Source organism: Neolamprologus multifasciatus, chromosome 13 (genome assembly GCF_963576455.1).
Source record: "Neolamprologus multifasciatus chromosome 13, fNeoMul1.2, whole genome shotgun sequence".
Lineage (NCBI taxonomy): Eukaryota > Metazoa > Chordata > Actinopteri > Cichliformes > Cichlidae > Neolamprologus > Neolamprologus multifasciatus.
In genome coordinates, this window is record NC_140451.1 from 19,100,026 (window position 1) to 19,125,473 (window position 25,448).

Consider the following 25,448-nt stretch of genomic DNA (forward strand, 5'->3'; position numbering starts at 1 on the left):
CCCTCTCCTCCTCTGCTTTAAACTTTGTCTCAGTTCCTCCTATGATGGCACCTTCTCTCTCAGCGGAATATAAAGTTTTTCTTTGAGTGTTTTTTTTTTTTTTTTGGGACTTCTATCAACATGCTGCGGGTCATAGTTGAATCCGCCAGCGGGATACCCAAAAAGAAACTTGGCAACCCAGATCCAATAGCTTCGGTGATCTTTAGAGGTGAGAAATTCTTCAGGATAACTATTACCTTAACTCTTCCTGCTGTATGCTGTGCCACTTCTTTTCTAGGTGAAACTGGGCATGCATACAGTGTTTCACTTTCTGTCAGGTTAACATCTTTTGGTTGTGATCACTTAAACGTTTATTGCAGCTGAATATTTTGGCTGTGACTCACAAAACAAAGATGCATCCTTATAAGGTCAGAATAACCCACGGCTCCCAAAGGAGAGAAGGCTTGCTTGTTATTGTAATAAAAACTCCCTCAGGATTGTAAAATTGTTTGTGCAGCAATTATTTTTAGTTGAAAAATAAGTTTGGGGTTGATTTGAGAGGTTTATGGGTCGCTCCTATTCACTGTTAAACTTCAAAATGCTTGGGAAGAAGATATTTTAAAAAAGGAATATAAATCATTGCTTTGTCATTTTTTCTTATAGGTGAAAAGAAGAAAACCAAAGCAGTTGATAATGAGCTCAATCCAGTTTGGAACGAAGTAAGTGTAAACTGAAAGTTAACTTTAATGTTTGGGTGTGATAGTATGTTGATGTGTATGTTATCAACATGACTCCCTGCTGGTGATTGATTCCAAATGCCCCTTATTTGTAATTACAGGTGTTTGAATTTGATTTGAAAGGCAGCCCTCTGGATGCATCTTCATTCATCAACGTGGTTGTAAAAGACTACGAAACAATCGGAAAAGACAAGTACGTGCAAGGAGAGCAATGGGTGGAAAAATGATCACATTTGCATGTTGATTTAGTCATGAATGTGTGTCTGTTTTAAAGCAATGGCAGCCTTAGTTGTCTTAAACCAGACTGGCGTGTGGCACTGAATCAGTACTTAACCCATCATGACAAAGTCTCTGAGTCAGCGAGTTCATTTGAGTGCAGCTAGTCATTACAGATATACATGCATTTTATGGCTCTGGTAATAACTTAAAGGGAAAACCTCATCCCAACTCAGTGGTTTTTCCTTTTGACATGTAATTATAATCAGTGTAGCAGAGTTTCATGGTAGCTGTGCACCAATGACCAACATTATAACTCCCAGCGTGTGGCTGAAAACAGTTATTATGATCTTTTCCCGAGGAGCAAAGCAGCATGTTGAAACTTCACTGGTATGTTTAACTCCAGGACTGACTCGTCCATGTTAAGACTTGCTATGGTGAACAATGGTGATCCAGCATTTAAAAAAATATTACCTTAAAAGGGAAAAAAATTGTTCCTTTTCACTTTTCTTTCTTGAAACTCAAACTGTTGCTTATTAGTCACTTTAATAATCCTCATTAATGTGTTTGACAGATATGCACATAACACAGACAGTCTGGGTTCTTTTGTTTTTAAAAAGTGGAGACAAGAAAGGAGACCAAGTAATAAAATTTCCATTGAGTCACTGCAGTGACTGATTGTACACAGTATAAATTCCTCTGAGGCAGGCAAAAGGGGTGTGGGGGTGGGTGGGGGTAGTGGGTGAAGACTGTCTGCCTTAGCTACACAAGCACTTTATGCTTTTCCAAAGCTGCATGAGAGGGGAAGCTTGTGCTGGCTTGTCATCGGCACGTTTGTCATTGTTAACAGACAGTAATGCCAAAAATCAGGAAACGTGTTTTTTTTTGTTTGTTTTTAACCAACCGTTACCCCCATCTAAAATCCATAATAGGAAAGAGAAGGAGTGTGATTCAGGGAACCGAAAAGGGATGTCTAATCTGTACTGCAGTTAAAAGAAGGCAAATCCAGCTGCTCAACTCGCAGTTTTGAGACCTAGTTTCCTTTGGGACATTTTATTTTAGTATTTCCTCGGCTGTCTTTAAAAGCCATACATTAGTAGTGGAAAATACCTGTGTATACCAAAAAATGGTTAGACATTTTAAAGTAAAAATCCTCTGTTTAGTAGAGCAGCTACAAATATTTGACACTAGAATTTAAAGTTTTCTTTCGCAGTAGAAGTTATGTATACTCATTATCCTTATACTGTGTTTTCCTTGCACAGTCTACCAGGGGCAGTAATTTACCATCCCAGATTCTTTCCACAGATGACACTTTCTGCCAAGAACAAGTTTTCTAAGCTCTGTGCAGACTCAACTAATCCCACATCTGTTGAGAACCACAGAGAAAATTGTGAAAGCGACTCATGAAAGCGACCGTTCTCATGTTCTTTACTCACTATGAGACTGTTCTCCCACCTCATTGGCTCTGCATTTGTTCAGTGTTAAACTGGGCATAGAGCACATGCCTGTGGTACATGTTAATGGTTTCCATCTTTATGGGTTTTCCTCATAAACTAGTTCAACTGCTTTATGCAAATCTCCCTTTTAACAAAATGAGTAAAGTGACATCAGAGGAAAACTTGCTCTGGAATTAATCTTTGAGTTCAAATTGAGTTACAGTCATTTGGTAAATGAACCTAAATAGTGGTTTCTACTCAAACTTAGCATTCAGCTCTTTGTACTATAAAGCCACATTCGCCCTGTCACAGTCCTTAAATTTATGGCTCAAAGGAACCCAGCACATCAGATGCAACAACACTGCTGCCATTCAACAAGCTACTAATAACGGAAATATAGTTACTCCCAAAGGACAAACAGAAACAAAAAGACACAGAATTCCCAACTAGAAACAAACAAAAGAGGAAGAAGACCATTAGCCAACCACATCAGCCACACAGCGGGGCATTGGATTCAGGCTTCTCCCCTAAACTAGGTCTGGAAAACTAGACTAACATAAACCAAAGCTAAAAACACTAGGGCTGAGAACTCCCAACTTTAACTATACTTAATAATCAAAGCTAAGAAAACAATAGAAAGATAAAGCTAGTGAAAAGGTCAAAGACACCAGTTGCCAACCATCATGCTGTACTTATGGTACTGTATTTTGTTATCCTGTATTTATACACGTGTAATGATAATAAAGTTCAATCCTAATCCCACCTTCTCTGGGTTTATATTTGTGCAGCAAGCTGTCAACAACCAATCAGCATTAGGAATAGATCAGATAAATGAGAGAACAGGTTAATGGGGTTGACAAGATAAACACAACACCGTGATGTCACAAGCGCAGACATGCTCACTCTCCAAAGGACCAGCTGAAGGCATCTCAGTCTTGCCCAAGATTGCTTTGACATGCAAACTACAGGGATTGAACTACAAACCTTTCCACTGGTAGACAAACCGCTCAACCTTCTGAGCCACAGCTGTACCCATGCGCCCATGCTATGATTTATAAAAATGCCCGGTGTGTTGCAAGCTATTGTCATTATTACATATATTACATAATTTCCTTTTAATAAAGTAACAATGTCGGTGTTGTTGCTTGATTTGTTATATTTATATGAAGAAGTGAAACTGGGAAGTGAAAAACTTTTAGGTATCCACAGCAACGAGCAATTACAGTCACAAACAGTGAGTCCAGTTCCTGCCTTTGGTAATTCTTCAGCACAAATTGTGGAAGCAAAGCATCCCTAGCATCCTTAGTTTTATCGATTGAAAAGAGGTTGAGGTTTCCTTGATTGGCGTATGACTTGAGTGAATGTGAATGGAAATGAATGTGATTGCTTTTCAGATTTATTGGTTCTGCAAGAATCTCACTGAAAGACTTGGCCAGTGGTCATGCGAAATCCCTCCCATCCAAGAACATACCACTTGTCAATGAGAAGCAGCAGTCTTTTGGGGTAAATACCTTTAATTAATAGCGTGATCCTACTTATTGTTCATTTGTTTTTGTGAAATGCAATATAGCTGGACAGATTTACATCATGATGGGTGGTAATTAAGAATGTATTCTTTTTTTAGGCAGTCATTAATTTGCTCATTGGGTATGAGTCACCTGTCAATGCCACTTCAAACCTAAATGATCAAACTGATGGAGACACATCTCATTTGGATGCTGGTAAGAAGACTAAAATCTATCTATCTATCTATCTATCTATCTATCTATCTATCTATCTATCTATCTATCTATCTATCTATCTATCTATCTATCTATCTATCTATCTATCTATCTATCTATCTTTTCACTTTGGAAAATGCTAAATCTGGATTCATTATACCACATGACTGTTTATCATTGCAACAAAGTTCATGTTCACTAGGAAACTGAAGAACATCCCACTCCGATTAGCCTTGATGATGCATGTCTGTGTAGGTTCTCAGTCATCAAGGTTATGGTAGTCAAAGGAGCTTGAAAAGTTTTAGGCCATCAATGTCAACTGACACACAGAGAGGGTGGCTTATGAGACCAAAGATTACCCACCAACAATGTAGTCTTGAGATCCCTTTCCTGGCGCCTCAACTCCCACTGACATCTTGCATTTGATGACATCAGTAGGTCACATGATACGGTGAGGCAAGGGTACGCAATGGCGTCACCCAAAACCGCTGGTGGTAATGACGCAACATTTTTCTTCATACCTTGGCTCATGAGATGATTAATAGTGGGTCAGCAACCGTCTTAAGGGACAACTCCCACTAGGGTTTAAATAACCTGAACTCTCCACCATGTGGTTTTAGAACTGAAGAAACTTCTCAGATAAGAGGTGAAACATCTTTAAAAAGTTTTTAAAAATCCAGTCGCCTTCTTTTCAGGCTCCTTAGACCTCACTGATGCATGGTTTTCTTAAAGCTGCACAGAAGTTTAGTCCCAATCCCTTGAGTTCTCGTTGCATTGAATGCGTGAAAAGCTCCAGCTATCACTGTTAAAAACAACCGTGCGTTCTACTGATGATTTTTTACACTCTGATATCACTAAACACTTAAGTGATCTATGGTCACAATCATTCAAGATTTATTTCTGACCACATTTCTTCCACAAAAATGATAATTCACCATGATCCTTGTAGGTTTTAATGACATGTTGGACAGTGTGTAACACAGTTTTAGTTGTTTCAGCAATCTCCTTAGTTCTTTTATCTACTTGATGCCAATAGGTCAAATGACCTATCTGAAAATGAGCAACATCTTTTCCACAGTTATGGGATATGTCTTAAAACATGGTTGTTTAAGAAAAAAAGGAGTTGTTCACTGCATCGGGTTAAATAACCAGTTGCACGCTGAGACATATTAGTCACCACAGGACTGAAGCTTAGCATGAGTAGAATAATAATGAATATGAAAGACTATGAATTTCATGTTTTTCTTTCTGATTTTGCACCAAAAAGGGAGTGATGAGGGTGATGAGGGAGAAGCAGACACAGATGGGGGAGGTCAGGGTGGAGGCTCAGGAGCTCCCACTTTACCAGGCCACCCTGGGAAATCCAGACAATCTATCCGTCTGAGGCGTAAGAGGCACAGAGCCCTGGCCAATAAGCCTCAGGACTTCCAGGTATTGTTTGACTTGCAATTATTTTTAATCTACGCCTAGATAATGACAAATATCACTCTAAGAAGGAAATGTTATTGTTAATCACATAAATGACAGAAAGTTTCACCAGTACTGCTTAACACGTAAGCCAGTGCCAGGGAATAGACAAACAGGAAACAGACATGTCAACAACTTTTCTGGTTCTGCTTCAGTTTCTCTGGGACAATATTGTTGATCCACAGTTTTCCAATATTTAATTGAGCTGGATTGTACTTTAAAAGTTGGCAAAAAAAGTAAAGTAACCCAAATAAATACAAAAATGTTACCTTTTCAAACAGATCCGTGTTCGAGTTGTCGAGGGTAGGCAGCTGCCTGGCAACAACATCAAGCCTGTGGTTAAAGTGAGTGTATGTGGACAGACCCACAGGACGAGAATTAGGAGAGGGAACAACCCGTTCTTTGATGAGGTAATGAATCTATCGCCACGCAAAGATACTCAACTCGTCCAGAAATGACTCTTGAGAAGTTTGTTACTGATTGCATACTTTTGCGTTTGACCTTGCTTGTCTATTTTTAACCTTCCTTTGTCTACTTTCCTTGCCACTTCTGTGAGCTTTAATAACCTCCTGTGATATTTCTCTCTTTATCAGCAGCTTTAGAGTCGCCTTCTGTAGATACTGAAGGAGTCCTTTCAGCTTTCTCTTGCAGTATAACTAATCCCTCTCATTTGCATTTGCATTTACCTCATCTCAGCTTTTGCCAGAATGTACAGTAAGAATCTCAGCTAAAAGCAAATGTAAGTTGTGTGATTTGCCACAAAAAGTTATATTAGGGTGCTTCTGGCATAGAAATATACTGTGCACACACAGTTGTCTCTCTCTCTTCTCCAGACGTTTTTCTACAATCTTAACATGCTACCCTCAGAACTGTTTGATGAGAGCATCAACATTCGGGTATGCAGATAAGTTATATTTAATTTAATACTGTTTTTTGTTTGTTTGTTTGTTTTGTTTTTAAAGAAAATTAGTATATTGTACCATCTGTTATGCGATATTACAATCAAATCATTTCTCCATCTCATATTTTTTCTCCACAGGTCTATGACTCCTTCTCCCTCAGATCTGACAGTCTAATTGGAGAGTTCAAGGTGTGTCAAAAATGCTTTTAAATACTAAACTTTGCATTCGTTGTTTCACAGTTCAAGGATGAATTAGTAGTCTGACATTTTTCTTTCCTATCCAGCTTGACGTTGGCTACATCTACGACGAACCTAGTGAGTATTTTGGTATTGTATGCACGTCTTGGGAAAGTTCCCTTTCTATACACTGCAGGTAGATGTTTGAACATGTTGAATATGACACCATATCCACATATCCAGGTCACGCCATAATGAGGAAATGGCTCCTCCTCAGTGATCTTGATGATTCGAGCTTGGGGCCTAGAGGCTATCTGAAAGTCAGCATAATTGTTGTGGCTACTGGAGATGAACCATTGGTAAGAGTACCTTCTTCCTCAAATCAAAACACCTTTCTCTTAATGCAGTGTTAATAACATAAACATCTCTTCTGCTCTGCTCCTGCTTCTTGCGTACAGACTGAGAAGAGAGAGTCAAATGAGGAGCAAGATGACATAGAGAACAATCTTTTGGTGCCAGCTGGAGTCACGATGCGATCAGCCACTCTGAACCTTAAAGTCTATCGTGCCGAGGATATGCCACAGAGTAAGTGGTGTACTGGGGATTAATTTCTGCAGCTCTCATGGGCTGATGCATTGAAATCCATTTAAGAAAGCTTCTGTTTTGTGTTGCAGTGGATGATGCCTTTGTTCAGACAGTAAAACAGGTATTTGGAGGGGATGGAGACAGGAAAAACTTGGTGGATCCATATTTGGAAGTCAGCTTTGCTGGGAAGAAGGTATTTCATGTTAGATTAAAACAAGTTTTTAAAAATTTCCCTCAATGTAATTATAGTTCATTTAACATTATTATTTTGTCTTTTTAGGCTTCTACCAAAATAATTGAGAAAAATGCGAATCCAGAGTTTAACCAATTCATCAGTCTTCAAGTAAAGGTAATAAAGATGCATATTAAAAAGAAGCTTTGATTCAAAATTGAAAGAGACTTTAATCTCCATCATAAATAACCTCTGCCTCTGTAGTTTCCCTCCATGTGCGAATGCATCAAGTTGACTATGTATGACTGGTAAGCACTGACATTCATTCACAGACATGGGTAACAATAACATGACCACTATCTGACATGTATATATATTCTTTGCAGGGATCGTCTAACCAAGGATGATGCCATAGGAACAGCATTTTTGAATCTAAGCAAGATATCTTCCTCTGGCGGAGAGATTGAAGGTAATCATACAGTATTGTTTATATTTTGTCACTCACTGGTTTAAGTCCATGTTGTGATATGAAATGTAATACCGCTTTTTTTTTATTCATTCAAAACAGAAACACAGGTTGAAAATTCCAACACAGTCACCGAATGTATGTACTAAACAGTTACTGGCTTGATTTATCTTCTTTTATGTAAAAAAAGACTCTAAGTTTCTAAGAGCTTAACTCGCTCCTTCTCTTTATGTATCTAACCTTACCTGTAAATCATGGTGGATTTTTGTTTTTTCTGTGTGTTACCGTGAGCACAGCTGCATCAGAAGTTGGTTTTCTCCCAGCTTTTGGGCCTTGCTACATCAACCTGTATGGCAGCCCGAGAGAGTACTCAGGTCTGCCTGACCCATACGATGAACTCAACCATGGAAAGGTAGCACCAACCAGAACTTCTGCATGATATTTCACTCTCATTAGTATTCATTTCATTTCATATTCATGTTTTTGCATTTTCAACTCTTTCAGGGAGAAGGGGTCGCATACAGGGGGAGGGTCCTTGTTCAACTGTCCACTCAGCTGGATGGAAAGACTGATAAAAACGTGGATGACATCTCAAGTGATGACATCTTGGTCGCACAGGTACTCACGCCGCTCACCGTAACCCTGTCATGCTGTATTTACTCCAGTAAACTGCAAGGTGCCTTTAAACTGATGGTGTGAACATCCCTAAGTAGAAACAAAAACCAGCAGTTTGTTTTCATTTACATAATCTAAATGTGGTCCTGAACAGGGATAGAATACCTCTAACCAACAGTGTGGAATTAAATTATAACACTCCCACATCTTTTTTAATTGGTTGCAGAAATACCAGAGGAGGAGGAAGTACTCCCTGTGCGCAGTTTTCCACAGCGCATGCATGCTCCAAGAGCCTGGTGAACCAATCCAGTTTGAGGTCAGCATCGGTAATTATGGGAACAAGCTGGATTCCACCTGCAAGCCCCTGGCGTCCACCACCCAGTACAGCTTTGCTGTTTTTGATGGTACTTGGTTGTTTTTTAGCTTGTTTATGGACAATAACCTAGTTTTGATATTTTCATGACATTAAGGGAATTTAGGTAGGCATGTGTTTTTTAAATTGTTATTTAAGTCAAATATATATTACTAAATTACTTAAACTGTCAACCTCACTGTAAGTGTTTGGAATACAGAGTCATAAACTCCTAATGTGTGTGTAAAATAAATAATAAAACAGCACATTTACTGTGTATGGTGCAGGTAATCACTACTATTACCTACCCTGGGCTGACACTAAGCCTGTTGTGATTCTCACTTCGTACTGGGAGGACATCAGCTACCGCCTGTACTCTGTTAATATTCTCCTCTTCATTGCTGAGAGGCTGGTGAGAATAGCACACAGACATAATATTTCATAATATTTCTGCTGCTCATTAATCTCTCCCCTTTACGCTTTGTGATTTGTTTCAGGAGTCTCACCTTATTTCTTTTAAAACAGCCATCTTAGCCAAAATTCCTGAGACACGCCTAGCTGAAATTTGGCTTAAACTCATCAACTGCCTGATTGAGGACCTTAGCAAGTAAGACGAGACCAAGCAGATCCTACACTAGTCCTTTCAGTTGCATGAAGTAGTGGTTTGATGTAGATTATTGTTAGATGGCTGTGTTTTTTTCTGTTAGGACAGATACATTTGTAGGTGGCTGTTAAAGCTAAATAATCTGATGTGCGTGTGACAGTTTGCAGCTTCCTGTTCTGGAGGAACAGCAAAACATTACAGAACTGGATCTCCAAATAAAAAGCCTGCGTGATGCCGCTGTGGAAAGTATCAGGCAGATGGCCACTCGGGTGAGAGAAGAAGCCACAGACGTCAAGGCGACTGTTGGTGAAATTGAAGACTGGTTGGACAGACTCAAGCAGCTGGCAGAGGAGGTGAGAAAATGTTTCCTCTGCTAAAGAATGTCCAGGGCGTCATTGTTATCAAAAGTACAATATAGTGCAGCTCTAAAACAGGATCGAAACTTTGTGTAATTGAAATGTTTCACATCTCCTTCAGCCTCAGAACAGCATGCCAGATGTGATCATATGGATGTTGAGAGGAGAGAAGCGTGTGGCTTATGCCCGAGTCCCAGCCAACCAGATCCTGTACTCTAACTTCAGTGACGAGGCCTGTGGCAAACATTGTGGAAAGACTCGGACCATCTTCATGCAGGTAAAGCAAAAGTCATAAATGTTTCTTTAACAACTTGCAATAATTCAGATTTTACAGTATATTTTGTATGCCATTTAATTCTTGTATTCAGTATCCCATGGACAAAGAAAAAGGTCTGAAGATCCCAGTTCAGCTGAGGATCAACATGTGGCTCGGTCTCTCTGCCCAAGAGAAAAAGTTCAATACTTTCTCAGAGGGAAACTTCAGTGTGTACGCTGAAATGGTACAGTATCTATGCAAAACATTTGTTTCTGAAGAAATAAATACAAACATTTGTGACTGCTTACTTTAGAGGGGATTGTATAAACTATCGCTTGAATACACTGTTGCTTTTTTTCCCCTCTGTAGTATGAGAACCAGGCTCAGGTGTTTGGCAAATGGGGTACCACTGGCTTGGTTGGACGTCATAAGTTCTCCGATGTAACTGGAAAGGTGAAGCTCAAGCAGGAACGCTTTCTGCCGCCACGTGGATGGGAATGGGAGGGAGACTGGTTTGTTGATCCTGAGCGATGGTGAGTAATCATACAAGTACACACACACTCGCAGCCCTTTCAATCAACTGCGTATATCCTGTTGCAGTGCACTTGGACATACTATCCTACTATCCTGTTTATACTTCAGTATCTTTTATGGAAAGGTTAAGACTCAGCAAGCTGTGTGTTCTTGTGTGTGTTCATCGAGGCTAAGAACCACACACTATCATCCTGTCTATAACAAAAATAAAATGCATATAAGTCAAAAAAAGGAATTTTCAGCTACTCCCTCATTTTTACACTAGTTGCCGTTTCTGAAGCAACCTCAAAAGGGATTCGTTTCTCCTCCTAGGATCAAAACTAGGGAGCTTTCACTTGATAGTTGAATGGTTGAGCCAGTACACTACGGAGCTAAAACTGCATGTAATCAAAGTGAAAACATCACTTGTTTGTTTGATCTTGATTTCCTGTTTCAATCAGAAAGCAGATAAGTTTGGGCCTGGACTGGACTCATTTTGGCAGTTGTGGCTAAAAGTGGGTCACATGGTGCTCAAAATGCCACGCTCCACTTCCAGTTATAAATCAACACTTGCAGTCACGTCCAGATGTGAACTTCAGATTTATGTTTTTCTGTCTACAAATATGGGCTTTCTAAGTTTGAAATCCAACTTTTAACTTGCTGTTCAGCTGTCTTAACCAAAACCCAGAACCACTTTCTAACAAAATCTTCTAAGTACTCACATGTCATACCGCTAGTAGTTTCGGTCCGCTTTTAGACCTCTGCATTCAAATGTCCCCAGCAGGTTCCTGAGGTCATGTGATCAGGGCCTGATGACTGTCTGTCATACAAGCTACAGAGCTTTTGTAGGAGTGGCCCCAGACTCTGGATCTCTCTCCCACTGTACCTGAGCTCTGTGGACTCAGTGGTCTCTTTAAAAAGAAGAAAAAAAACGTCATCTATTAAACTTTAATGTTCTTGCACTTTTTGTTGTGAAGCTCTTTGTGATATCTGTCTTAAGAGGTGCTGTATAAATAACATTTTACTTACTTACTTAATTAACAGAGAAAGAATTTCCAAGAATTGCTCTCAGTCTTTGCACAGCAGAAAATAGTGATATGAGACAAATTATTAGAAACAATCTCTGCCCAGTGTTTTTTTTAATAGGTTAAATACCGCATTTTCACTTACATATACAAACTCTCTTTCTCTCTGTTTCTTTACTAACTTTTTTTTCTTTTATATTTCTTCATTTTCCATCTGGTCTTCTCTCCTGCTTTTCCTCAGAATCCGATTACCAGGTTTTTTGCATGGCTAATGTTATTTTTGCACAGTTTCCTCTGAGAAGCTGTTTATTCCTGCTTTTGATTGTTGTTGTTGGTGGGTCAAATTGTCAGGTACAATCCCATGTGTGCACTCAAATGACTGAGGGTACCAAGGAGGAACCAAATTATCATCGCAATTACAGGAAATGAACAGGAATTTGGCATCAGCCAACATTTTGGTTTCTTCTCCTTCCTTTCCTTTGTGCCTTCTGACTCTAAAGTGCTTACAGCCTCATACTGAAGTTTGAGTAATAGCCTTAGCTATCTGAAGCCTGCTTTCCTGATCTCTTCTGATCTGTTTATCGTGGACCTACATAACTTTTGCCTGAGTCAGACAGCCTCTTATTAACCTTAGTGCTATGGTGGTGTTTTCTAAAGTCTGTTGACAGAAGCCGATGCAGGCCACACAGAGTTCACAGATGAGGTTTTTGAGAATGAAACACGGTTTCCTGGTGGTGAGTGGAAACCTGCTGCAGAGCCCTACACAGACGTGGTATGCTATACTGGTCTTACCCACAGACATATAAAACACATGTTTAGCTTTTAAAGCCCTATCTGAAATATGTGGGTGAAGATAGCACGACAAAGCCTGTTTATGCATACTTGTTTCCAATGTTATCAGTTTCTACTTTACTACTGTGTACTTGTGACAGGTTGATTTCTTTGTGGTTGTATTGGCGTGATTTTTGCTGTCTTTCTGGCATCATTTGTAGTTTTTAGCAGGCCTGCTAGTAATGATAATGACACCACATTGAGTGTTTGGGCTGCATAAGAGCCCAAAAACCTCAAAGCTGCTGCAGACGTCTATCACCCAAGTCTTGAGTTTTTGAGTAGTTCCCATGAGTATCCAAACATGTTAAACTCTTTTATTCCTTCCAAATGCAACACATAGCTGTTAAAAACTTTACAGAATTAGAGACCGATTGGTATATAATATGAAGCATTAATAAAATCAGTTGGGATTTTTAAGTTTCTGTACCATTTAATAAAAACTTTTTATTTTGTGTAGAATGGTGAAAAGGTTCAGAGCCCAGGGGACTTTGAGTGTCCACCTGGATGGACCTGGGAGGATGGCTGGAGCTTCGACAGCAACAGAGCTGTCGATGAGAGAGGTAACATGAATATTAAAACTGAAACACAAGCCATCAGTAAACAGAAAATAAATAAATAAGTATATAAATAAAATAAACCTATAGAAGAGACATCAAAAACAATAGGAGTGGACAGAAACGCACCAGCCAGCACAGACCACTGAAGACAACTGAAGTGTTGGAATTCTTTCCATGGTAAAGAAAAGCAATAATCTCTAAGTCCTAAGCGTTTCAACTTTTCTTTTAACCATGGTGGAGCCGTGTTATGACATGGGTATGTATGGCCACCTGGTGGAACTGGGTCCCTGGCGTTTATCGATGTTGTGCCAAGAGTTTCTCAAGGCAAAGAAATGGGATATTCTTCAATGACCAAGTCAATCACCTGATCTCATCCCAGCAGAGCACTCCTTTCAGGTATTAAAAACAAAACTGAAGGCAGAGAGAGACCCACAAACAAGCAGCAGCTGCTGGTAGCTGCAGTAAAGGCCTGACAAAGCATCTCAAAGAGGAAACATCATTTGGTGATGTTTATGGATTCTAGATTTCAGACAATCAATCAGAAGCAATTCTTATATTTAAAATGATGTTAGTTTGTGCAATCACTTTCAGCCTGTAAATACGGGGGACTGTTTGAAAATGTCTATAATTCCTAAAAGGTTAATACTACTTTATTTAATCTCTTGACTTAAAGCCTGCACTTTAATTACATATTGACTGTTTTTCTAAACTCTTCTGTGGTATATATAGGCAAAATGTCATAATTTGTCTTTGTTCAACAAGTTATGGGCCTAACAATGTACATCTTCTCTTCCTACTGCTGTCATCTTACAAATAATGAAGAGTCTAACTATATATCTATTTTTTGACACTAGGTTGGGAATATGGGGTTACCATTCCCCCTGATGATAAACCAAAGTCCTGGGCTCCAGCAGAGAAGATGTACCATGTCCACCGCAGGAAGAGACTCACGAGAAAAAGAAGGAAGGTATCTGAGAAAACTGCTATTGCTGAGGTGAGGAAGACATAGATTAGGAAAAGACTAGATTCAGCACACAGGTATAATCTCATTGCGGGATTTTTTGTCTTTTGTTCCTTCTTTAGAGACGAGGATCAGGGGAAGGTTGGGAATACTCTTCCCTGATTGGCTGGAAGTTCCACAGGAAAGAGCGCTCCTCTGACACGTTCCGCCGCCGACGTTGGAGGAGAAAGATGGTCCCATCAGACTGCATTGGGGCCTCTGCCATCTTCAGACTGGAAGGAGCTTTAGTAGGTCTAGTTTAAGCACCCTGAGTAAAACTGCTTAATATAAATCTCTATTCTGTACCCATTTCTGTCAGATGTAAAATCAATTTTATTTGGGTTGCTGTGCTGTGTTGCTTTAAATTTTTCTTAAAGTTTGCTCCAATATTTAGAAAAGTCTCCTGTTAAGCTCCTTTGTTTTGTTAACAGGGGGTCGATGTTGATGAGAAGGCCAGTAAAACGGATGCAGCCAAAGTGTTTGGTGCCAACACACCCACTGTTTCCTGCCACTTTAACCGTAAGTAGCTGAATCAGATAAAATAAATTCCTGTTTGTTGCTGATTAAAGGCAGAGGTTTTCTTTGAACTACATCCCGACTGACCGCTCTTAGTGTGACACTACACTGATATCCCAAATCCAAATACATATAAACTGCCTTATCAGATGTTCCATAAGGGTTTTACCATTTCAGGAGTTATCCAGTTTTAACGAAAATAATCCCCCCCCCCAGGATCTTACATCTACCACCTGAGAGTCTATGTCTATCAGGCAAGAAATCTCTGTGCCATGGACAAAGACAGCTTCTCGGGTAAGAGCAAAGCCTTGTGATAGGCACACAAAGTGTAAATCCATTAAGGAGCAATAAATAAAATCAACTCCTGAGGTACAATTTTGGAAAGTATGGTAATAAGAGTATTCTGGATTCTCTAGATCCCTATGCTCATGTGTCATTTCTGCATGTGAGCAAGACCACAGAAGTCATAAAGACCACGCTGAATCCCACATGGGATCAGACTCTCATTTTTGATGACATTGAAATCTACGGAGACCCACAGACCATCGCCTGCAACCCTCCCAATGTAGTCTTGGAGTTGTATGACAAAGATCAAGTGGTAGGTTCAGTGTTTAATCTGCTCAACTTCTGATCAAACTACATAATCGTACACGCACAACTGTGTCCTAGAAAAGCACATTTTGGGCCCTAATCGACATAATACGGGTTTATTAAGTCTGTACTATATTCATTAGGGTAAAGATGAGGCCATGGGCCGCTGCACATGCCCCCCTGTGGTTAAACTGAACCCCAGTGGGGCTGTCAGTCCTAAACTGCTGTGGTTCCCAGTCACCAAAAAAGGTCGCAGTGCTGGAGAGGCATTGCTAGCTGCTGAGCTCATATTGAAGGACAAGGTACAGAAAGCACCAAAATTAAGTGATTCAATTGTAATTTAACATTAGGAAGCTTTATAAATGAGGTCCCTCTGTTCTTGTCTTCCAGGTTAATGATGGAGATTTTCCATTGGTGCCTCCTCGGCGGGGGGAGAATCTCTACATGGTTCCTCAGGGAATCAGGCCAGTTGTGCAGCTCACTGCGATTGAGGTATATCTTTAAATTGTTCAAGCCCTCTTGTGTGCTGCTCTCCTTATCTGCCCCTGCTAGTTTTTGTAATATGAATATTTGTTTTTGCTTGTAGGTCTTGACTTGGGGGTTGAGGAACATGAAGACATATCAGTTGGCCACAGTATCGTCCCCAAGTTTGATAGTTGAATGTGGTGGTGAGACCGTTCAAACTGCTGTGATTAAGAACTTCAAAAAGAACCCCAACTTTCCTGGATCAGTGCTGCTACTCAAAGTGGTAATAACCCCAAGTCTTCCTTGAAGGAATAACACACCTTCAAATATATAAACTTTAGATATTTCTTTATTTGGCCTGTCTTCTCACTGTTCACTTAGCTTCTTCCCAAAGATGAGATGTACGCCCCTCCCATCGTGCTCAAGGTGATCGACCACAGACCTTTTGGTAGGAAGCCTGTCGTGGGACAGTGCACAATTGACTGTCTGGAGGAGTTCCGCTGTGACCCGTATCGTCTTAACAATGAAATCTGCATGTCTGCTAGAGGTATCCACAGACACAGAAGTCTCACATGCATATTTAGCTTCACAAGATAAGTGTCTGTTATATATATATATATATATATATATATATTGCATTACCTTTGCAGTGGCAATGATAGCTGCTGCCCAAGGAGATGTTGTCATAGACATGGAGGGGAGACCCATTGTAAAAACAGAGGTAAATAAAATGTCACATAAACAAAACAACAAAAAAATCTAAAAAATAATATTTTTTAATGAAAAGTATTCTTTGCTCCCATCTTTATAGCTTCAAGAAGAAAAGGTCAGAATTCTCTTGTCACACGTTGTCGACCAATGGATATCATCATCTATTTTAAAAATGCTAAATGTATTGATATTTGTTTTTGCGTTGTGTAGGAGGAGGAGGCAGTAGACTGGTGGAGTAAGTTTTATGCCTCCACTGGGGAGCAGGAAAAGTGTGGACCTTACCTGAAAAAGGGATATGACAAATTGCAGGTGATGTGTTTTACACTCGGTGGAAAAAAGAAAAGATCTAATCTGATCTAATTTGTGATGGGTTTACAACCTGCATCTAAATTACTGTGACAGACAGGCTTGTGATCTGAGAGCACTTAAGATTTTGCAGTCATTTTCTGTTAAATAAAACCAGCATGAGTGTTCTGTGAAGCCCCACAGCTAAATGATAGACCCGTTTTTAATTCACTCGCTGTAACAAACAGTGAATTGTAATGCTTTTTGTGTTTTTGTAGGTTTACAATTGTGAATTAGAAGAGGTTAAAGAGTTCCACAGGCTGACTGATTTCTGCAGCACTTTCAAACTTCAGAGAGGAAAGAGTGAAGATGAAGAAGATGATCCCTCAGTGGTGGGAGAGTTCAAGGTAAAGAAGTGTGAAATTTTGTAAAATTCTAAGTACACAGTAGGGGTGGGTTTTGATTATCAATTTATCGATTAAAATCGATTCTGGCTTGAATAACATGATATCGATTCATTAAAATCCTGAATCGATTTTTAAATAGAAATTTATTTTGCCCGAAATACCAGAATTTCTACAACCACCAAACAGCTAAAACAGTAAATGAGAGCAGGTACACGGATTCTGCACAAAGATGTAAACACAAAACGCGGACCCAACGCATCCCAATCAGTGAAATGTCGCCTTTCTCACCCGACTGCACGTTCGCGGACGCACCGTCGGGGCTGACAGCCGACAGCTCACTGATTTTGTAGCGTCGGTGGGCGCATTGTGTTTACGTCCTCTTTGTGCTAGATTCTGAAGCTGCAGGTTTTATCTCTCTCCAAACAATATTGACTGAACCAGCAGCCAAAGACGATCCAAACTACGCTTCACATTTCGCTTCACATAAACATCATCAGGAATTTCCTCTGACTTTTGCTGTTTTGCTTCCACCACAATAAAATCACACTTCATGTAAAGCTCTCTCTCTCTCTCTAAATTGATAATCAAAACCCACCTCTACTTTTTACCCACCAGTCTGCGGTAGTGATGGGATTTCCGGCTCTTTTTAGAGATCCGGCTCTTTCGGCTCGGCTCACTAAAAAGAGCCGGCTCTTTCGGCTCTGAACCGGCTCTTCAGGTTGTTTTGTTGCTTTAATTATTTAATCATTAACAATAATATAAAATTATGTAGAAAAGGAATTACTAATGTTAAAAAAAGTGGTTTTATTTATATATGTTTATATATGGCCCCTAGAGACAAAGCACGTACAAACTCTAAAGCATATACAAACTCCAAAAAGCACGTACAAACTCCAAAACACATTTCTAGCGTTTACTGAACTTCCAAAACAGAGCTACCCAGATCACTTAAATTACACAATTGAAAGCATGTGTGTATTGTTTGTGTATTTATAGACAAGCACTCATATTTATTCAAATAATTAAAAAAAAAAAAAAAAGTTAATTTACCTGTTACTACCACACACCAAATCCGGTTGTTGATACTTCCTGGCTTGTGTAGCCACTAGGAAACAAAAGCTCAACACTGCGCCCTAGCATCCTGGAGCACTTCTGTTGTCTTTTGTACGTGCTTCTGAGTTTTTACGTGTTTTGGAGTTTGTACGTGCTTCTGAGTTTTTACGTGTTTTGGAGTTTGTACGTGCTTCTGAGTTTTTACGTGTTTTGGAGTTTTTACGCATTTTGGAGTTTGTACATGCTTAGGAGTTTGTACGTGTTTTGGAGTTTGTACATGCTTTGTCTCTAAGGGCCACCATAAATATACTTTATTTATTCACTCCACATAAAATGTAATAAATAAATCATATAATACAAAAAACAACTATTTACATTTGAAATTTTTTAATTTTCAGCTTTTTCCTAACAAATTTAACATGAAACAACACAAAACACTGCAAACCACAACACAATTAAATATAAATTAAAATATTAAAACAAAAAGAAGATGCACATTCTCTGTCATATGGGCCTGCATGATTTCTGAATCCTTTATCATCTGCAACTGAAAATAGTGGATGATTACTATACCTTTCTAATGTGACGTTGTTGTCCCTGGCTCTCTTTCTCTCTGGCTCTGTAGTGATGGGTCGTTCGCGAACGAAATGGCTCTTAGAGCCGAATCTTTGAAGTGAACGACGCGAGCCGGCTCCTTATTGGGAGCCGTGAGGTTTTTGTTTTTTTTTCTTTCTCTCACCCTCTCTCTCGCCCTTTTTTCCGCTAAACACCGCACGCGCGGCCTGTACTTTGCGCTGGGCAGAGGGGGGAGGGGCGTTAGTTATACTGGCAGTAGCACAGGAACAGAGCCAGAGAGAAAGAGAGCGAGGGACAACAACGTCACATTAGAAAGGTATAGTAATCATCTGCTATTTTCAGTTGCAGATGATAAAGGATTCAGAAATCATGCAGGCCCATATGACAGAGAATGTGCATCTTCTTTTTGTTTTAATATTTTAATTTATATTTAATTGTGTTGTGGTTTGCAGTGTTTTGTGTTGTTTCACGTTAAATTTGTTTAAAAGGAAAAAGCTGAAAATTTAAATAGTTAAAAATTTAAAATGTAAATAGTTGTTTTTGTATTATATGATTTATTTATTACATTTTATGTGGAGTGAATAAATAAAGTATATTTATGGTGGCCCTTAGAGACAAAGCACGTACAAACTCCAAAACACGTACAAACTCCAAAACACGTAAAAACTCAGAAGCACGTACAAACTCCAAAACACGTAAAAACTCAGAAGCACGTACAAACTCAGAATCACGTACAAAAGACAACAGAAGTGCTCCAGGATGCTAGGGCGCAGTGTTGAGGTTTTGTTTCCTAGTGGCTACACAAGCCAGGAAGTATCAACAACCGGATTTGGTGTGTGGTAGTAACAGGTAAATTAACTTTTTTTTTTTTAATTATTTGAATAAATATGAGTGCTTGTCTATAAATACACAAACAATACACACATGCTTTCAATTGTGTAATTTAAGTGATCTGGGTAGCTCTGTTTTGGAAGTTCAGTAAACGCTAGAAATGTGTTTTGGAGTTTGTACGTGCTTTTTGGAGTTTGTATATGCTTTAGAGTTTGTACGTGCTTTGTCTCTAGGGGCCATATATAAACATATATAAATAAAACCACTTTTTTTAACATTAGTAATTCCTTTTCTGCATAATTTTATATTATTGTTAATGATTAAATAATTAAAGCAACAAAACAACCTGAAGAGCCGGTTCGGAGCCGAAAGAGCCGAGCCGAACGAGCCGGATCTCTAAAAAGAGTCGGAAATCCCATCACTATGGCTCTGTTCCTGTGCTACTGCGAGTGTAACTAACGCCCCTCCCCCCTCTGCTCAGCGTAAAGTACAGGCCGCGTGTGCGGAGTTTAGCGAAAAAAGGGCGAGAGAGAGGGTGAGAGAAAGAAAAAAAAACCTCATGGGTCCCAATAAGGAGCCGGCTCGCGTTGTTCACTTCAAAGATTCGGCTCTAAGAGCCATTTCGTTCGCGAACGACCCATCACTAGTCTACGGTGTCAGCCGCTGTTTCTTTTTGTTTCTTTTGTTTTTGTTTTTACTAACTTCCGACAAGAAAGCCTCATTTCTGCTGTTCAATACTGAACAAATTGAAACTTTTTAAAATTATTCAAAATTGCAAAATGCTTAGCTGTGTCTCTGAACAAACCTCTGTAACTTTGCTCTGCTTCACTTTGTTTTTGACTGCACAATATTTTTAAGGTCATCTGCTATAAAATCCCAGGCCAGGAAAATCTTCATGTTTTTCTGTGTTTTATCCTGAGTTACTTTGACACAAAGGCATCTGCTGTGATGCTTACACCTTTAAAAAGACTCAGAAGTGTCAGCTTTCTTTTTATAGTTATAAAAATATAGATATGTACTGATAAGTGGTCAGAATTATAATATTTCTGACTGTCTGAGGCAAAAATTTCCCCGATTCAAATCAAATCGAATCGTGGATTGAATCGATACGGGACCTTGTGAATCGGAATCAAACTGATTCTAGAAATCAGTGACGATACCCAGCCCTAGTACACAGCCATTTTCAATACTCCTTTTGTAACATCTAGTGGACAATTTAGGAATTGCAGTTAAACTAAAACAATAATTTAAGGTGTAACCGATGGTGGCTCCACTAAGATTAACAGGTTTGCCTGAAACAATAAGTGATCCCTGGCCAAAGAGGCCTAAAGAGGCTATAATTATACTAGTGAGGAAATAAGTAAGTCCATAAGTCCCAGCCGGATTCTTCTTCAGTGGTGCCTAGGTAGCTAAGATAGAATTAGAAGGGTTTATCCCTTAAAGCTGTAGAAAAGTAAAAATGAAACAGAATTTTTAAAAAAAAAAAAGCTTTTGTCCTGCTAAAAATGGGTGAATTGAGCTTCCCTAAATCATTTCTTCAACAACACTGATATCTTTGTGATGCCATTGGAGAAACCTGCAATTTTAATTTAACTAACAATGCTTTTCTCTTTGGTGGTGTACAGGGCTCATTCAAGATTTACCCACTGCCTGATGACCCAGGCGTGCCAGCGCCACCTCGCCAGTTCAGAGAGCTTCCTGAGAGTGGACCACAGGAGTGCCTGATCAGAATATATGTGGTGTCCTGTACTGACCTGCAACCTAAGGATACAAACGGCATGGTGCGTCTCATACATGAAGCTGCAGCTGATAAGCCATGTTGCTTTAATCCTGTGCACATTTTACCTCACAGCTTATCACAATTGTGAAAAAGATGAATACTTTCAACATTATTTATTAATCCATTCTCCATTCAGTGTGACCCGTACATTAAGATTATGCTGGGGAGGAAAACAGTGGATGATAGAGATAACTACAAACCTAACACCCTCAATCCTGTGTTTGGAAGGTGAGATGCTGTTGAGATGTTTTGTTTTTTTTTTTAAAAATATTTTTGATATTTAATTATTTTACAGTGAAAACTCAAGCATTTCAAATACTTTTCTCCAGGATGTTTGAGCTATCCTGCTTCCTGCCTCAAGACAAGGATCTGAAGATTTCTGTGTATGACTATGACCTCCTGAGCAGAGATGAAAAAGTGGGTGAGACAGTCATCGATTTGGAAAACAGGCTTCTCTCTCGTTTCAGGCCTAGCTGTGGCCTGCCACAGACTTACTGTGTGTAAGTATGTACTTTAAGTGCACTTCAGTTGTTTATATTCTTAAGTCTACAATTTTGTAGCTCTGCTTTGTTTGTATCCAGTCATTTTGATCAAAAGAGATGTTACACATCAACATCGGTTCGAATGTCTTGCAGATCCGGGATCAATCAGTGGAGAGATCAGCTGAAGCCTTCTCAGATACTCCAAAATCTGGCTAAAGTGCGGGGCGTCCCTAATCCACGCATAGAGGGTGATGGAAGCTCATTGTCTTTTGCAGGAAGAGAATACCACCTGCAGGAATTTGGTATAGCCATTCTTGAAAGTCCTGTTATCATAGCACACATTGAGTGTGCTGTCTCTATTGTTGTTTTAATTGTGTTCTGTTTGTTTTTTGCCTTGCTACTTTGGAGGCTTTCTCAGTGATATTAACACTGACTGCATTCTTTGCAGAGGGCAACGCTGTACAACAACACCAGCACTTGGGCCCGGCCAGAGAAAGGCTGCCGCTGCATGTCCTCAGAGACCAGGGATTGGTACAAGAGCATGTGGAGACCAGGACCCTATACAGCTCCCACCAACCAAATCTATCACAGGTTAACACTTATTCATGCATTTTGATTTGAGCAACTTAGTTATGTGCTGTGCTTTGTTTAACCCTTTTCTCAAAAATCTAGGGACGAATTCAGATGTGGGTAGACATTTTCCCCAAGAGGCTCGGTTTGCCCGGGCCTCCGTGTGAAATCACTCCACGCAAAGCTAAGAAGTAAGAAACTCTTTACAAAATAATCATATATCTTAACGTAATGCACCAAGGGGTGAAATATAATTGCATACTTGAAACAGGTACTTCTTGCGAGCTGTCATTTGGAACACAAGTGATGTCACTCTGGATGAACGAAGCATCACTGGAGAAAACATGAGCGACATCTACGTTAAAGGGTATATTAAATGTCCCGTCTCTCACTTTAATCCTTTATTTGTACTCTGCACTTGTACTGTGTTCAACAAGAAGGCGACATATTGCTTTTGTTTGTTCTTTAGATGGATGCCAGGAATGGAGGACAACAAGCAGAAGACTGATGTCCACTACAGATCTCTGGATGGAGATGGAAATTTCAACTGGAGGTTCATCTTTGGCTTTGACTACCTACCTGCAGAGCAGCTGTGTGTTGTCTCTAGAAAGGTGTGTAAAGCCATTGATGAGCAACAAAACCCCAATTTATTCCTTGCTAATAATGTAACCAGTTATAATTTGAGTAAATGAAATAAATTTTTATCTTTATACAGGAGCATTTTTGGAATCTGGACAAAACTGAATTTAGGATTCCTCCTAAATTGATCATCCAGATATGGGATAATGACAAATTCTCCCTGGATGACTACTTAGGTGAAACAGTATTCCAAATTTTGAAGGAAATGCCTTAAAAAGAGCCAACTGCTATAACATATGCTCTGCAGCTTTGTCACAGAAAGACGTGTACATATTTTATGTTGCAGGGTCAATTGAGCTGGACTTACTGAATCTCATCCCTCCTGCAAAGACCCCTGAAAAGTGCAGCCTGAAGATGCTGCAAGGAATGATGGCATCACAGCCCACCTCACTCTTCTCCCAGAAGTCTGTGCGAGGCTGGTGGCCATGTGCAATTGAGCAGGGTGGAAAACCTGTACTTGGTGTATGTTCATGTCTCCAGCACACTTATTTGTCATATTTTTTAAATGTGTGTGTTTTTTGTGGGATCCTGTTTAAGGCCTCGTTTTTAAAAAATTTGCAGGGAAAAGTCGAGATGACACTGGAAATAGTGGACGAGAAGGAGATGGAGGAAAAGCCAGCCGGGAAAGGCAGAGAAGAGCCCAACATAAATCCCAGACTGGAACCACCCAAGTAAAAATATGTCTCTCCAAAGAAAAATTAATAACTGTTTTACATTAATATACTTAATTTAAAAATAATTGTGTGTCTCTATTCTCTAACAGCCGCCCTGACACTTCGTTCTTCTGGTTTACAAATCCTTGCAAGACCATGAAGTTCATAGTGTGGCGCAGATTCAAGTGGATTTTCATTTTAGGAGTTCTTCTCCTGCTTGTACTCTTGTTCCTTGGGATCCTTTTCTACTCCCTACCCGTAAGTTCACTCATTTTGCTGATAATGAAGTCAAGTTTGTTGTGTCCATCAGAACCTTAAAGTATTTTGTCTAAAACACTTTGGATATTTGGATACTGAATTTATTTCAGCATTTAAAAAGCCCATTTTTTCTCTCTGCAGAATTATATCTCCATGAAGATTGTCAAGCCTTTCTCTTAAGAAGCACTGTGGAGGAGCTCTGTACCTACCTGCAGCATAACCTACAGACCTGCTTTCTGTTACCATCCCATGGAAATAAGCAATAACTGTCTCTGCTGATGCCTTAGAAATCTGACACTAAGCATTTCCCTGTCACAATGACTGCTATTAATTTTGTATTTTTTCCACTCTCAGTATTATTTTGTACCTCATGTATATTAAATCAAATTTGTTTCACTGACTGTTAAATGAAAAAAGAGCAACAGAAATGACATTTCAATAAATCATAGGGATCTATCTATCGATTGATCGATCGATCAATCGATAGATAGATGATAGATCGATAGATACATAGTCAGATATCCATATCTTCATACATAGTTTGTATGAAAATCATGATAACATCAAGTATTCTGTGTAAACATGTTTGAACGTCAGTCAAAATTAGCATAACAGGTTTTTTTTGTGTTTTTTTTACAGCATAAATGTAAAATGTCATGATTATGCATTAAATTCTGGTTCATAATTTTCAGACAACACCCGAGTGTTTAAATTTTAAGTGAGATGCCTAAATAAATATATAATTTTTTTCTATTAATAAAATAATATTTTGTTTGCAGCAGTAAAATTCATAAATACAATATGTAGGTTTTCAAGTTTTTTTTTATATTTTTGATTTTATAATTTCCCATGAGCCCCTACAGGCTGGTTGTTGGAGCTAAAAAAAAAAAAACCCCAAAAAGCTGGAATCACCCTGAGAATACTTTGCTGTGGTCTGTTGGTTGAGCAAGAGAGCTGTTGGCACCAGCCGCCCGAATAATCTGATCAGAGAGGCTGGCTCTGTGTGTAATGGTCCAAGCAATGGGGAATTTTCCTTTTTTTCTGTCTCTCCTCTCAGGTGGAGTTGTAGACTGGATGTTCGTGCTAGGCCTCCCTGCTGATGGAGTCTCAGTTTTCCTCGTCTTCAGCCGTTGCACAAGTTTTTTATTTCCTCATCACTGTGGCAGTTATAACCAGCTTGTGCGCACAAATTTTGTGTGACACAAATTTTGTGTCACACAAAATTTGTGTGACAGAGAACCATTTGACAGCCTTAATAACATTTGCTCTGGTAAAATGGTGAAAAAATGTACTTCATCAAACTTCCAGCTCCAAAACTTTAAGTCTTAGCTTGAAGAAACAGCATTGTGCATGCTTCTTTTCAGTTAGGAAAAGGTCTGCAGCTTCTGCATTGCTCTCTGACTTTTTACTCATGTTTGGGTTCAAATATCACAATGACAGCACAAATCATGTTCTTTGAAAGCACGAACTGACAAATGGATAAACAGCCAACTTTTTATTCTTGGTCAAAACAGAGTTACTACTACTTCGATACTAATCTGAAGTAAGGGTTTAAAACCCTTAGGGCCCAAGGGTCAAGAATCGCCCCAGTAAAGATTCCAGTTGGACCCATTAGACTTTGGAAAATGTGAAGCAGGGCATAAATTTGAGCATAGTTGGTGCATA

General features: G+C 39.4%; 1 protein-coding gene across 5 annotated transcripts; it reads left to right on the forward strand.

Moving 5' to 3' along the window:
- The first annotated feature begins 1 nt into the window (after position 1).
- myofl (myoferlin like) lies at positions 2–24,468 on the forward strand. Of its 5 annotated transcripts, XM_085181830.1 has the most exons (54): positions 2–208; positions 643–698; positions 818–909; positions 3,763–3,871; positions 3,993–4,089; positions 5,357–5,520; positions 5,838–5,966; positions 6,390–6,452; positions 6,596–6,646; positions 6,742–6,772; positions 6,878–6,993; positions 7,093–7,219; positions 7,309–7,412; positions 7,500–7,568; positions 7,656–7,699; positions 7,778–7,860; positions 7,960–7,995; positions 8,154–8,269; positions 8,362–8,475; positions 8,699–8,876; positions 9,112–9,236; positions 9,322–9,431; positions 9,589–9,781; positions 9,906–10,061; positions 10,153–10,284; positions 10,410–10,573; positions 12,236–12,350; positions 12,867–12,969; positions 13,821–13,960; positions 14,050–14,214; positions 14,398–14,485; positions 14,699–14,776; positions 14,899–15,080; positions 15,217–15,375; positions 15,464–15,565; positions 15,660–15,821; positions 15,920–16,085; positions 16,189–16,259; positions 16,350–16,364; positions 16,460–16,558; positions 16,813–16,941; positions 21,027–21,182; positions 21,318–21,409; positions 21,511–21,681; positions 21,817–21,965; positions 22,112–22,254; positions 22,336–22,424; positions 22,505–22,600; positions 22,703–22,844; positions 22,949–23,048; positions 23,159–23,334; positions 23,434–23,543; positions 23,636–23,783; positions 23,925–24,468. In XM_085181830.1, exons 1-54 carry the CDS (start codon positions 121–123, stop codon positions 23,961–23,963), a joined length of 6,132 nt encoding a protein of 2,043 aa, XP_085037956.1. In that variant the 5' UTR covers positions 2–120; the 3' UTR covers positions 23,964–24,468. The 5 variants fall into 5 exon arrangements, with proteins under 5 accessions (XP_085037956.1, XP_085037954.1, XP_085037957.1 ...); XM_085181828.1 differs by having other exon boundaries at positions 22,505–22,844; XM_085181831.1 differs by lacking the exon at positions 16,350–16,364.
- Positions 24,469–25,448: the final 980 nt, after the last annotated feature.

Excerpts from the sequence above, each read along its gene's own strand:
- myofl (XM_085181828.1), top strand. The coding sequence starts at position 121 with ATGCTGCGGGTCATAGTTGAATCCGCCAGCGGGATACCCAAAAAGAAA. Across the intron at positions 7,861-7,959 it reads CTCTGGCGGAGAGATTGAAG|AAACACAGGTTGAAAATTCC; the intron begins GTAATCATACAG and ends CATTCAAAACAG. Across the intron at positions 14,215-14,397 it reads TCAGACTGGAAGGAGCTTTA|GGGGTCGATGTTGATGAGAA; the intron begins GTAGGTCTAGTT and ends TTTTGTTAACAG.